Source organism: Brachyistius frenatus, unplaced genomic scaffold (assembly GCF_029030835.1).
Source record: "Brachyistius frenatus isolate BFR_SWC_R1_liver_20210118 unplaced genomic scaffold, ASM2903083v1 Contig_442, whole genome shotgun sequence".
NCBI classification, from domain to species: domain Eukaryota; kingdom Metazoa; phylum Chordata; class Actinopteri; family Embiotocidae; genus Brachyistius; species Brachyistius frenatus.
In genome coordinates, this window is record NW_027211041.1 from 43649 (window position 1) to 57200 (window position 13552).

The 13552-nt window shown below is 40.3% G+C and overlaps 1 protein-coding gene across 1 annotated transcript in view; it reads left to right on the forward strand.

Moving 5' to 3' along the window:
* Positions 1 to 3313: 3313 nt before the first annotated feature.
* Positions 3314 to 13552, forward strand: part of LOC138637209 (seizure 6-like protein 2) — a gene marked incomplete at its 3' end in the record, with an annotated part of 86388 nt that continues 76149 nt past the window's right edge. The window contains exon 1 of the mRNA XM_069725727.1: positions 3314 to 3757. Coding sequence (XP_069581828.1) covers positions 3685 to 3757 — 73 coding nt within the window. The remainder of the gene's footprint in view (positions 3758 to 13552) is intronic.

A 13552-nucleotide genomic window follows, 5' to 3' on the forward strand; every position in this document is an offset into this window, starting at 1 on the left:
AGTTCAGCAGACTTAACCCTTTAAGCCAGGGGTGTCAAACATACGGCCCGTGGGCCGGATCCGGCCCGCCAGGGGGTCCAGCTCGGCCCGCCGGATGACTTTGCTAAGTGTGAAAATTACAGAAAGACATAAATTGCATTTATATGAGAATATGGAGCTTTATGAGTACAAACGTTTCGTAATTTTTTTTTAATCGATCCAGTATTTGCTTCAAAAACAGCGTAAATGCGACGTCTGCTCCGGAGGCAGCAGCGCTCGCTGCTGGGGAACCTGCAGAGGAGAGCCAAGGCAGATAAACAGTAGCTGAGTTTTTGGTCTTTATGTTTCTAGTTTATTGTAGAAATACCTTGAAATAGGATTTATCATCCAAAAACCTTCACCAATGATTTAAACAGAGAGAAATGTTGTCGTTATTATGCTATGAATTTACTGGTCTGGCCCACTTGAGATGAAAGTGGGCAGTATGTGGCCCCTTAACTAAAATGAGTTTGACACCCCTGCTTTAAGCCTTAGAGGCCCCCAATTGGGAGCCAGGGAGAAGACTTAGCAAAACTATTATTAAAGTATGGACATATATACTGATATTTACACATCTGAACAAATCTCACAAGTGTTGCCTTTATTATTAAACATATTGTTTTTTTTTTTTTTAATAATTTTTTTTTATTGTGGTTGCAGAGATATACTCTTTTTATTATGGGTATGCAATTTTCGAGCAGAGGCCTAAAAAAATAGGTGTGTTTTTAAAAGGTTAAGTGCCCCCAGAGAGTCCCCAGATCTGAATCCTGGAGAACACCTTTGGGATCTGGTCGAGCAGGAGATTGGCAGCATGAACATGCAGCTGACAAATCAACAGAAATGATGTCATGCAATCATGTCAGCACAGAGAAGAATCTGAATCTGAAGAGTAAGTTTCCAATATTGATCTGTTTTCTGAGTGCATACAATTTAATTTAATGGCTACATACACTATATTATACTGAAGGACACAGAATAAGAGTCCTATTGTTCATATCTTCAAACAGTATGTTTCTGTCACGAGGGCAGAGATTGTAGGACCCACAAGCACAACTCACAGACAGCAGGTCAGGCAAAAAGGCTTTACTGTGAAGCTCAGTATAAACAGAGGTACAAAAACAGTTTCCAGAATTGATGTTCGGTGACAGTCCAAAAGTTTAAAACCAGAATGAACAATCCAACCAGGCAGAAGTACAATAAGGGTGAGGCGAGAGGCGAGAAATGGATGCAGGGGGAAACAATCAGAGCGAGGCAAATAATCACAGATGCGGGAAAACTCCAAGGACTGGAAGTGAAGGCGTCTGAAACTAGAGGTTAGGTGAGAATACATAATAAAAGAGGAAATGAATATCAACTGAAAACATTAATGAACACAGAGAACTTTAACCGACAGGAGGAGATGTTACAGTTTCACTTTTAATGTTTCACCAGGACAGGACGTTCTATCAGAGCAGCTCTCGCATATTCAAATTGATCCAAGTGACTGAGTACGAAACAGCCTGGCAGTCAGTTTTTATGGAACTTCTTCAAATGAACTGTGTGAAATGGCACCCATTTGGATTGTAATGTGAGTTCCAGGATATGTCAGTCATCTGGATCATTTCTTGATCATTATGCCACAGGAAAAAAAAATGTTTTAGGAAAACCACTGTGAAAAAAAATAATGTCATTTGAAAGAAACAAATAGGATAGTGGGCGAGATTTCTCATGTTGTTAAAGCATCCAGCTGTATGCTTTTATTAAACTGTTTAGGTTGCACATTTCTAGGGTGAAACGTGTAGAATTCCAAGAATGGCAATCGATGCGAGTCAAAACTACTCTGAAACTCTGAGCCTGGACGGAAAATGAGAACGGTGTCAGAATACCAGTGAACAGGAGAGAAATGAGCACTTTCACACTGTTCTGATGTATTTTACAAAAGGACAGGAGTAAAAAATTACAGGAGCTACATACTAAAATGACTTTTTGTTTTTTTGCTTTGCCTTTGAGTTCTGGGCTGTTTGAGTTTTGATAGGAATTATTATATATTTTAACCAGATATAAACATGGTCCAGAAACACTGCTGGCTTCTCTGATCCCGAGCTCCTTGAAGATGGACTGAGGTGAAGTGGAGTTCATGTAATTGTTACAATTACAGTTGGGACACATTCTTTTTTAATTGTTGTCATAGAAGCACTGCAGATTAAAATAGTAACAACTTGACAAATCCACATTACAGGACTACAGACTGAACCACAGCAGCAGGTAAAGTCTGAACAATAACCATACATCCACAGCCAGGCAGAGCAGCTGCGCTTACCATGCTGAAATCTTCCGGAGATCGGCCTTTTAAAATTAACAAGCATAAATGCATCAAATAAATAATCCTTTCTCCCTTCTATAGTATCTGAAGCGTATTATAGCTGAACTGGACTGACACACTGCTGTTCATGAGGACCTGAGCAGCTGATTACAAACAGACATATTCTCAGAAGGAAAGAAGGAAGAAACGTCGCAAGGTAATGGAAAACGTATTGAGAGGGAATGCAAGTAGTCCTCATAAAAAAAAAAAAAACATTCACAAGGACTGGAAAAGAGGTCAACTTTTCACTACAGCTGTAATGGTAAGATAACTCAATGTACACACTTCCTGTTTCATAGAATTTTGATGCTCCACTGGGCCTTTTTCAGTAACTCAGTTTGTACCACATTATTAAGACAACAGCGAAATCTAAAATATAGGCTACTGTGGAAAGAAAAGTAGCCTTGTTCTTCTTTTCGCTAATTAGCTTTTAGCTAACTACAGGCCAACAGTTAGGCCTATTGGATTCCATGTGATCTGATTTAGCCTGAGTAATTTACATATTTTACTGAATTCAATTCATATTTTATTTATCAAAATACAGCTCTGTACATCTCATACATTTTTGGAGATAGACTTAATTATTTTTTCTTCATAGCCTATTGAGTACAGTAGGTCTACCACAGTTAAAAACAACAACAAAACAGGTATAAATGAAATGAATTGTGTGACTGTTTGTGAAATAAACTTTATTTTTCCTACTTCACTTTGTCAGTACTTGTCCTTGACTTGACTTCTTTTCACTTCAGTGAGCCCGCAGTTTTGAAAGCTGCATTCAACATCAGAAAAACAGTCCGAAATCTGAAAAAATAAACGCAATGTTTTTTTTTGTCTTTTCTAGATAATATTCAGCGAGCTGAGTTAACACGTTCAGACCGTTTTAGTCAGTAGCTACTTACAGCTCAGTTGTAATCACGCACCTTTCAGTACAGTGTGATGACTCGGAGCTCCATTGGCTCTCCGTGTTCCACCGGCTGACGCGGAGAGCTGTCCGTGGTGCTGAAGCGCGGCGGAGAGGAGGCTCCCATCACAGACCACAAAGCGGGCCAGCGGCAGCACCAGCTCCAGCCTCCAGGCTCCAGTCAGCGCACTCAGTCCAGTCAGTAGTCTGTGGTCGTAGGCTGCTGGTGGAGGTCCACTCACAGCCTCTCGTCACAGTCAATGAGTTCATTCAGACAAGAGACCCGGGCTGAAGTCATCGGGAGGAGCGCTCCGTGCGTGTAGTCGCTGATCGGCGGAGGTACCAGTGCTTCAGAGGAAAAGTCTTCATCCCAAGGACGTCCACGGCTGAGAGCTCGAGGAGCGCAAAACACGAAACAGACGCGATGAACGCGATCAGAGATTATTTTCCTGCCCTGCTGCTTCTGGTGGCGGTGGTGACGGACACAGACACTAAAGGTAAGAATTGTCCAAATATTCAAATCTACTCCCTTTTTGTTGTTGTTGTTGTTGCTGTATGAGTGTTTTCAAGAGGTTTTCAGCCGCCGACCTCGTTACTCCTGAATCAGACGCTTTTGTTGTGTTTTTTTTTTTTTTTCGCCGACGCTTCCCGTTTTACCATTTTCCCTGTGCTCGCTCTGATTTTCCTCCGAAAACACACTGTGGCTTTGCTGTTTTCATGCCACTCATTTAATCCACAAATATCAGTTCGCGGTACACGTCTGAAAAGCTTATTAAAGTTATCAATCAAAACACTTTTTAGATAATATAAACCAGTCTAATAGCCGTTGCAACTTCTGAAATGGTTCCTCCACAGTCTCCTTATCCTCGCCTCAAGTTTTCAATTTTCAAGAAGAAAAATAAAAGTCAACTGCAGGCAAACAGCCTGATAAAAAAGTAATTTTCCACCCTCCCCCCCCCCAAAAAAAATCCAAATGATTGCAGCCTATCTCCTGGTGCTCTTGTCACAATAGTGGAATGCCTGATAGCGTTTTTGCAGTCTTCCTGCATTATTCATATCCCCTGACAAAACAGAGAGGCAACAAAACATGGGTGATGTTAGAGAGATGTCTCCCTGGATAGTTGCAACAATCTGAACACACACTCAATATGTTCAACTTCCCTGCACTTTAAATGAAGTCCCTAATAACCAATCCAACACTTCTCAGTCCATGCATTAAACACGGTTATCCAAATATCATAGCCTGTATGCCTCTCTGTATTGACTAGATAACAGGAATTAAATCTCTGAGGGAAGGAAGTTATCTGAAGACGAACTGCTTCTCTGTCAGTCATCTTTTAATTGGATGTGTTTGTGTTGACACAGCTAACACTGACTGACTCCACAGACCTGTTAATTCAGGTGGTGATGGATGCTCATGCTTGTGTTTGTGTCCGGATGATCACCCTGTGATCTTGTCTTGGCATAACAGAAAATGTGTTGACTAGTTTTGTGCATTCGGGTGTCCAGTCTGGCTGCTGAAATGTTACTGAGTTTGAGCAAAAAGCAGACGATTGATCATGACGCGGACGATGGTGCTGCCGACCGTTTGATTAGAGTTTAGAGTTTTATTTAGAAATTCTGAAGCTACAATATGAAGTTAAACTGTTCTTTGTTTACTTGTTAGTTTAGTGTTGAGACATATCACCATGTCAACTTTTATCGAGAGCTATGTTTCCTATTTCCACTCTACATACTGAGTCTATGCAGGTTTCAGGGTGTAGTCTGTTCCGATAGAACAATGAAATAAAGCCAGCAAAAAGAGTAAATATATGAAAAAAAATATTTAGATAAAAAAACACAAAAGTAAACATATCACAGACAATAGTGATGTATATTCTGAAGTTAAAGTGAAAGTCCAATTATGTCCTTTTCTGTCATCATGAAAGATACAAATATATTGTTTTTTGAACACTAACTGCAAAGCAGTAGATTAGTAGTGTATGAAATTCTACAATGCACTGTATTCCTTAGTTTAGTTTCTGGGCTTTCGGTTTGCTGTTATTTACCACAATACAGGGGGAAACACACACACATATATATATATATATATATAAACAAAAAAGTATTGAATGGTATAGTTTTAAAGTATTCTGAATCCAAATTTGTAGCTTTCTTTACCCCAGAAAGTAAAATAGGTGGGACATATGCTACTTTTTATGCTGAATTTGAACCTGTTTGTGTCAGACATAAATAAGGCCGTTATTACACCTAAAATATATGAACAAACCTACTTCTAAAAAGTACAAGTGTAGGATTATTGCGTAGATATGTATGTCCAACAACAATCTGTCAACATAGAGCGGTTCAACTTTCCTTGGTACCACATTTCCACATGCATATGAGTATACTGAAACAAAAAACTCTTGGTGAGAAAACAAGTTCTAAAAACATATTTGGATTCAATGTGCAAAAATGCCTCACAGGTATTTTTTAAATGGGACAACAATGCTGTTAATAATAGCAATAACACATGTCATAGTAAGTTGTCCCATAACAGCCGGCGCTCTACCTGCATGTTGTGTGTGTGACAGCTCGCTTTCTGTATTGATGCAGGTCGCTTGTATGTGTGGGTGTACACTGCTTCTACTGCCGGGGTGTCTGCTACGGTGCTTCGGCTGCCAGCATGTCTGCTGCAGTTGTTCTACTGCCAGCGTGTCTGTTGCGGTGCTTCAACTGCCAGTGTGTGTGCTGCATTGCTTCTACTGCCAGCGTGTCTGCTGCAGTGCTTCAGCTGTCAGCGTATCTGCTGCGGTGCTTCTGCTGCCAGCGTGTCTGCTGCGGTGCTTCTACTGCCAGTGTGTGTGCTGCATTGCTTCTGCTGCCAGCGTGTCTGCTGCAGTTGTTCTACTGCCAGTGTGTCTGCTGCGGTGCTTCTACTGCCAGCATGTCTGCTGCGGTGCTTTTGCTGCCAGCGTGTCTGCTGCAGTGCTTCAGCTGTCAGCGTATCTGCTGCGGTGCTTCTGCTGCCAGCGTGTCTGCTGCGATGCTTCTACTGCCAGCATGTGTGCTGCAGTTGTTCTACTGCCAGTGTGTCTGCTGCGATGCTTCTGCTGCCAGCGTGTCTGCTGCAGTTGTTCTACTGCCAGTGTGTCTGCTGCGGTGCTTCTACTGCCAGCATGTCTGCTGCGGTGCTTCTGCTGCCAGCGTGTCTGCTGCGGTGTTTCTATTGCCAGCATGTCTGCTGCGGTGCTTCTACTGCCAGCGTGTCTGCTGCGGGTGTCTGCTGTGGTGCTTCTGCTGCCAGCGTGTCTGCTGCGGTGCTTCAGCTGCCAGCGTGTCTGCTGCGGGTGTCTGCTGCAGTGCTTCTGCTGCCAGCGTGTCTGCTGCGGTGCTTCTACTGTGACATGTAACCCTCGTCGTCCATTTTGCGTGTTTTCCTGAATACATGTGATATTGGGCACTTCTATTTGAACGTGCCAAATACTTGGAAAGGAAAATGCAAAGAGATAAATTAAGCAACTGCATTGGCATTTACTAAACCTGAAAGTAGAAATAGGAGAAATGATTGCGTGTGTATTTTAGTACGATTGAAAGGCATGTATGAATCAGATGTACATTAGAGACAGCTGCTCTTATTGTGGAGAGCAGGAGACGCAGGAAACCAAAGAATACACAGAGAACATGTTTCTCAAAACATTTTTGAGATGTCAGAGGCATACATTATTCAGACATGTTGTCTGCCCAGCGATGACATTTCTGAGTTAATGAATGAACTGAATAATGATTTACAGCCAACAACAAGGAGGAGCCATGCAATACCAGCAATGACAGAACTCAGCATTTTCTTTCCTCCGGGTTATTTTAGCGTATTGCTGCTAATCCCACCCAGTCAGTTCAGGTGTGTGCTGTCCCGACCCCTGAATGCCATGTCCCGCAGAATTCACTGAATGAAACCAAGTTACCTGCTCAACACAAAAAGATCTGGACCTGCTGCTCAGTGTTTGTTTGAGGATCTCACCCACCGTCCCTCCTCTTTTATTTGCCAACGTTTTATTATTACGCATTTTTTTCCGCCTAATATCGTGCAATCTTCTCTTAATTCAATCTACTGATGTTTTTGTTTTTACCACAGCATTGACTTTAATGCTAATAATCTCCCATATAGTGTTTTGTTCTTATATTTAGATTTCTTAATTTTAATGGGATCAAATTTCCTTTTGCTTTTGCGGTTGTTCTATTTTTTCCTGGCTGGAATCATTTCATTTAAATTGAGCAATTTGCACCTCATATAAGTGACGCCATTACTGTTAGTAAATCAGCCGCAAAATGGGTGCAAAATAAACGTGCAAACTTTTGGAATAAATACGCAATTTAGTACCCATTATTTGAGATCTTAGTAAATCAGGACTTTAGTTCCTCCCGGATTGTCACCATCAGTGATCAAATGTTTGAGGTGAAGACAAGTGAAGAGTTGAAACGGATTCATGCGTTTTTTGTTTACCTTCGTTCAGAACGAGACACAAAGGCACACAGAGAAAAACACCTGGTAAATTATTGACATAATACAATCAGTACCTGCAGCGGGTTTCTGCTGCGGTTGTATGTTCACATATGGTCACAGACCTTTTCCCTGTCTATTTTTGCTGGGAACTGCTCGTTGCACATGACATATGGGCTAGGTAACTTTTTCTCTAGAAGACGCGTGGCAGCAACAAAGAATGACACGTCTCCAGCAGGATGTGTGGATGCTCTAGCTGTTACCTGGACGATGAAATGCCTCACGTTACCAAGTCCTCAGTAAGTAATCAGGTTAAAGTCAAAGCTATGCAGTCAAATACTCCCCACCCACTAGTGGGCGTGAAATTAGCTGTAGAGGGAATGACTTAACGTGTCACAGCTTGTCATTTCTTTTTTACCAGACCTCTTTGCCTTACTAATGCAGATATACAACATAAACATCTGAAGCATGTCATTTATTAGTGTTTCATCCTTTTGTTCAGTGTCCATCTGTCCTCAGCACTGTTAAGATTAATCAGTTTTATGAGATGCTGTTCTCACTCAAACAGACAAGTATCACCCAGGGAAGATGATACTTCACATTAGCAGCGGCCATCCTTTACTCCACCCCCTGATTAGCCTGCAATCAGCAGGGCCAGGACCCTGCAGCATCTCTGCCTGGCTGCCACATCTCGCTATCATAGTAATTCAAAGCTCCTCACTATCATTGATGCACCAACCACTGTTTTCTCTGAGACAGAGTGTCTTGGAGGAAACAGAATGGCATCGGTTGGAGAAACGGTCCTTTTTTTGGGTCGTCAGTGTGCTTGAAGGGTAAAGGTCTTTAGTTGACCTTGACCTATGACCCCTCTGGAAGGTGGACAGGTTCCCCGTAAGGAACTGTGACATCAAACTCTGCTTTGCAAACAAACAGTCAACAGTTTCACAGTGCTTGTTTCATCCCTTTTTGTTCTAAAAAGGTGACATGAATATGATAATCGTCCAAAGCAAATCATAGTGTTTCAGATTTTGAATATCTTTCTCAGCTTCCCAGGCAGGCATTTGTTTTTAATTCATGTCTGTATTGTATGAAAATCAATTTGCACACAGCAGAATCCTCACAGTAATGTTCATGTCTCCTGTGTGAATACAATATGAAACAGGAAGTCAGCTGTTATAATACAAGGCACAAATGCAGACATGATGTTGACTATGATGATACAATAGTAAGCTAATCCTCATGTTGTCTACATAGAGCATTATGCTCTGACAATTATACAGTGAAGTAAATGGCAACCACTGACTGAATGCAAGATACGAAAAGGCACTTAAATACTTTATGATGATTTATTAGTGAACATATTTTGGGGCCCAGGGCCATACGTGAGGTCCCTGTTCCTTTAAATACATATACATACAGATTTTTTTTTATAAAATCTGGACCTCTTCTTGTTGTAAAACAGTCAAACCAGAACACAGAGATAAAATATATATATGTCATTCTGAGGGAATCAGCACAAATGGAGCGATGCTGATGAGCTAGTGTAGGCAGTGAGCTGGAGCTGCTCCAGTCTGCATCATGTGACTCATACTCCACATTCATCGAACATTCAAACCCTCCCAATTCATTCTATTTAAGCTGCAAAGATGTCCCATCTCCCCACTTTGTCAGTGACGCTGTTGCGTGTACCTCCTGTTTAAGGTATTTGCTCATCATTCCCCAATATCTCTCTCTATGTATTAAAATCTGTGAGGTAATGAACATTTTAGACCAGAGTTGTCTGACTGGATGTACTTTTTCTCCAGGTTTAGTGGTTGCCCTTGATGTGTATTTAGGATACATTTTAATAAATTTGTGTAGAAATCATCAACAAAAATATGCTTCTTTAAGATGTAAAATTTTGACGAGGTGGTGCAGATCCTTTCTGAGACATGCTGCTCTTTTTCCAGCTGAACTAACTGTTTCCTAACAGCGTTTATAACAAAATATAAAATGATATCTATATATACATACATAATATTATAGCCTCAGGCTGCTCCTCATCCAGTGGCACAGAAAACAATATGTATGCAATTTAATTGTGATTCCTTTGTAGCTACCTGAGTTGCCTTTCATTTTATATTGCTTACATTAGCTGCTGAGTCATGACTGCACGATTCAAATTTGATTTAATAGATAAGAGTTAACTTAATTTTTTTTCTCTGATTAAGCTGAATCAGAAGATTGCATCAAAAAAAAAAAAAAAAAAAAAGTGTTTTAATCATTTATGTAAGTGTGTGAGGGCAACTATCCCACCTGTCTGTGGGGAACTCTGTCCACATGTGCTCCTGTGTTGGCTGTGCTGCACTTGGACCTGGTTTGAGCTGGTTGAAATGCAAGTTGTTCTTCACCTAAAATAAATGACACCAAAAATTGCACTGCGATTGTTGCTTTTTAGTCTGGATTTCTTGACAGTTTTGCCGTTTGGTAATCCTCTTCTGTCGAGGAATCTAGTAGTTGACAAGGAGGTCAAAATACAGTGTATTCATATTGCAAAAGTACTGCAGTAGTACTTCAAACATCTCAACCTTTACACAATTTATACTACAGCACGTGTGAGCCAACTGTATGAGAGCGAAAACGTGTCTGCAGTAAACCACAGAATGGTCACAGTGAGCTGGAATTATTGCAGTTTTAGTATTATTGGACCAGTTTCAGTTCAAAGTTCAGATCCATGAGCGATCAGTCCTGCTTCTCCTTCCTGGTTTACTCTCACCGCTACATTCATGCTTCACTGTCGCTCCTTGATTAATCAGCTGGGCTTTCTCTCCGGGTGTTCCGTGATCTGTGCTGCCTGAGAGTGACATGACAGGTTGTGGTGAACCTGAAATGGGAGCTGTTTGGATGATGTCCCTGAGGTTTTGGGGTCAGGCATTGTGTCCTTTTTCCTTCAGATTACTGTCCTGATAAATACGTTGGCCCTGGCTGACCCAGGCCAAGCGATGCCCCCAGAGTCCCACCCCTGGAGTCTGCACGTATTGCCAATGCCCATCATCGTTGTCAGCGCTCTGCTGGGAGTGCTGCCTCAAACTAATGACTGCTGCAAGGCTGACTGGGCTAAAAGGGCTTTATTTTAGGCCAACAACAGCACAAACACACATCATTGCCTTCAGAGTGTACAGGGAGAGGCTGCTAGCTGTTGGCCAAGACATATGTTGCTGCAACTCTTTTTACATTTGTCCCCACGCCACCAAAGTGAAGTTAAAATGTGTGTGACAATTGAAGAAATTAATTATAGGTTTAGGGTTTTCACATATGGGATTTGAAAGTGTGTTAAAGGTTGCATTTAACACACACTTAGCATTCATATATGGACACCAACTCAAATCTACAATCTTCCTCAACCATTGAAAAATACAAGAAGAAACAACTGTTCGGAATTTGTTGAAAGCAGGACCAGATTAGGGCAAAAAAAGAAATAAGTAACAAAAAACTATGGGTCTCTATTTATCTCCCCCTTATGTACTCACTGTGTGCATTATATTTGTATTAGTTTATTGTTTAAACTTGATGAAGCACAAAACAAATTTGAAATAAAAGTGCAATACAAACCATAAAAAAATAATGTAGCCCTAAGTGGGCTATATAGGGGCTTTAGTGCTGCATACTGTGTAATATTGACCACAAAATTGCAATTGTTTTAACTGCTGCAACCTTTCCTCAGTAAAAACAGCGTTCAGTGTCCCAGAGTTGAGGTTATTAACTGTGTACTTATTTTCTCATGCTGAATAGATTTGAAAGCTGATACCAAACATTTCGAAGGATTTCAAGCACAACCCAACTTTCATATATATATTTTTTTGATCCACCAGAAAGGGATTGTAAACTTATCATTTAAACATGCCTTCTATTTTTTTTTTCATTTAATATTTCATCAGGTTTTGTAAAAAACCCTCCAAGATCCCAAAGATCCCAGAATACTTAATAATAATACAATAAAACAGGTGCTCTTTGTTCATTTGGTTAGTAAGATGCTTTAAAAACAATAAAAACTGAAATCACAAAAACATTCTTTTTGCGTTTGTAGCGACTCCACACTTTTTTTCCCCCATGCATCTTCATTCTACCTTTTCCTTATATTGTAGAATAATATTGCTCCAAAATCTAATTCCATCTGAAATATTGTAGTTGCTGGTTTAGGTACGGGTGTTATGGGTACCTATAGATTGTATAGGCTTGCAGAGGAGTTGATACAAACTCTTACAAGATCTCAACATGTGCGTCAAGCAAGCTGATAGGTTGGTACAACTCTTGTCTGGATTCAGATTGGTAACAAATGTAAGAAAACTACATGCAAGTATTAAATAAGCCTAACGTGTCACGATTTGAGAAGTATAATTCCAGGGCTAACTACATTATTACAGCCCCTAAAATATGCTGTTTTGAAACTTCCTCCAGCAGTCTGAAACACAATTTGCACAATGGATTACAAGTATCTTCTTTCAAAATCATGAATAATTTGCATACAGTGGTGCTTGAACGTTTTTAAACCCCTGCATACATATAACATAAAACACGATTCAATTTTCACACGTCTGAAAAGTAGATGAAGATAATTTAAACAATTAATTTTAATTAATCAATTCATGAATTATGGGGTTGATAGGATAATGGGCAGAGTGAGCGGTAGCCCTCTGCAGTCTGGGCCTGTCACTTTGTGCTGGTATTGATCATGTATATGTACAATATCAGATTTAGACCACAACCATCGAGCGAGGCTTGTCCCTGGCTGAGGAGCATAGTCCTATAAAAAGTCAGATTCATGACGTGTTCTTAAACTGCAGATTTGCTCACACCGGTGTTCTTGCATTGATGAATCCCATGGTCCTCGTAATCTGAAAGTGCATGCCAGTAATTCCTAATTAGCATAACGACCTGCAGGGCCGTGTGCACGTGGAGTCGCAGACATTGAGTGAGAGAAAATGCAAAAAGACAATGAAGTAAATGGTGTGTCAGAAGACCGCCGGTAAAAATAAACTGTGGCTCGCAGCCCTCCTGCAGCAGCACATCCATACACTGGACATCCAGGCGTGAATGACCCAAACACTGTCACAGAAAGCCTCAATGCTGGTTACAACCGCAGAAATACATCCACAGATTGATATAAACTTAAAACAATAATAAGACACCCTCTTTGTTTTGTTAGGGATGTGTTTGCCTCCTGAGATTAATTGTTCTACATAAGGAATCACAGTTTAGAAATCAAATTTGTTTTAATTTACAAACAAACATTCACTGACGTCAAACTTGAACAGTCAGTCCTTTGAGTGTTAGTATAGTGTTGATTTAAAACCATGATGCTTTGCAAAGTAATTACAATAATCATTATTCAAATTTTGAAACAAAAAATATTGTAGAATCAATATTATGATATTATACAATGGTAAATGCCAGAAACGTCGTAAATGGAATATATTTTTTTTCTTAAGAACGGTTTGTAAATGAGTCCCAATGATCTTAATGGACGTAGATGTGTGCAACACAGACACAGAAAGCTGAATAACGACCTTTGCAAAAAAAATGCGGCCATACCCAGCTCTTTGAAATATGTATCAACACAACTAAAATGTAACCATAAATTTGTTTTCATTTTCTCCTCACATTCAGGACACTTATTGCTTAGTCTGACCATGTACATTGCACTTTCAGATGGCTAAATGGTTAATACAAAATAACTAACTGTAAAAAGGTTTATTTAGATCAAAAAACCTGTTGACATGTATTTTGTCTCATTCATTAGTGAGAATTATACTAATACACATAAGACAAACGA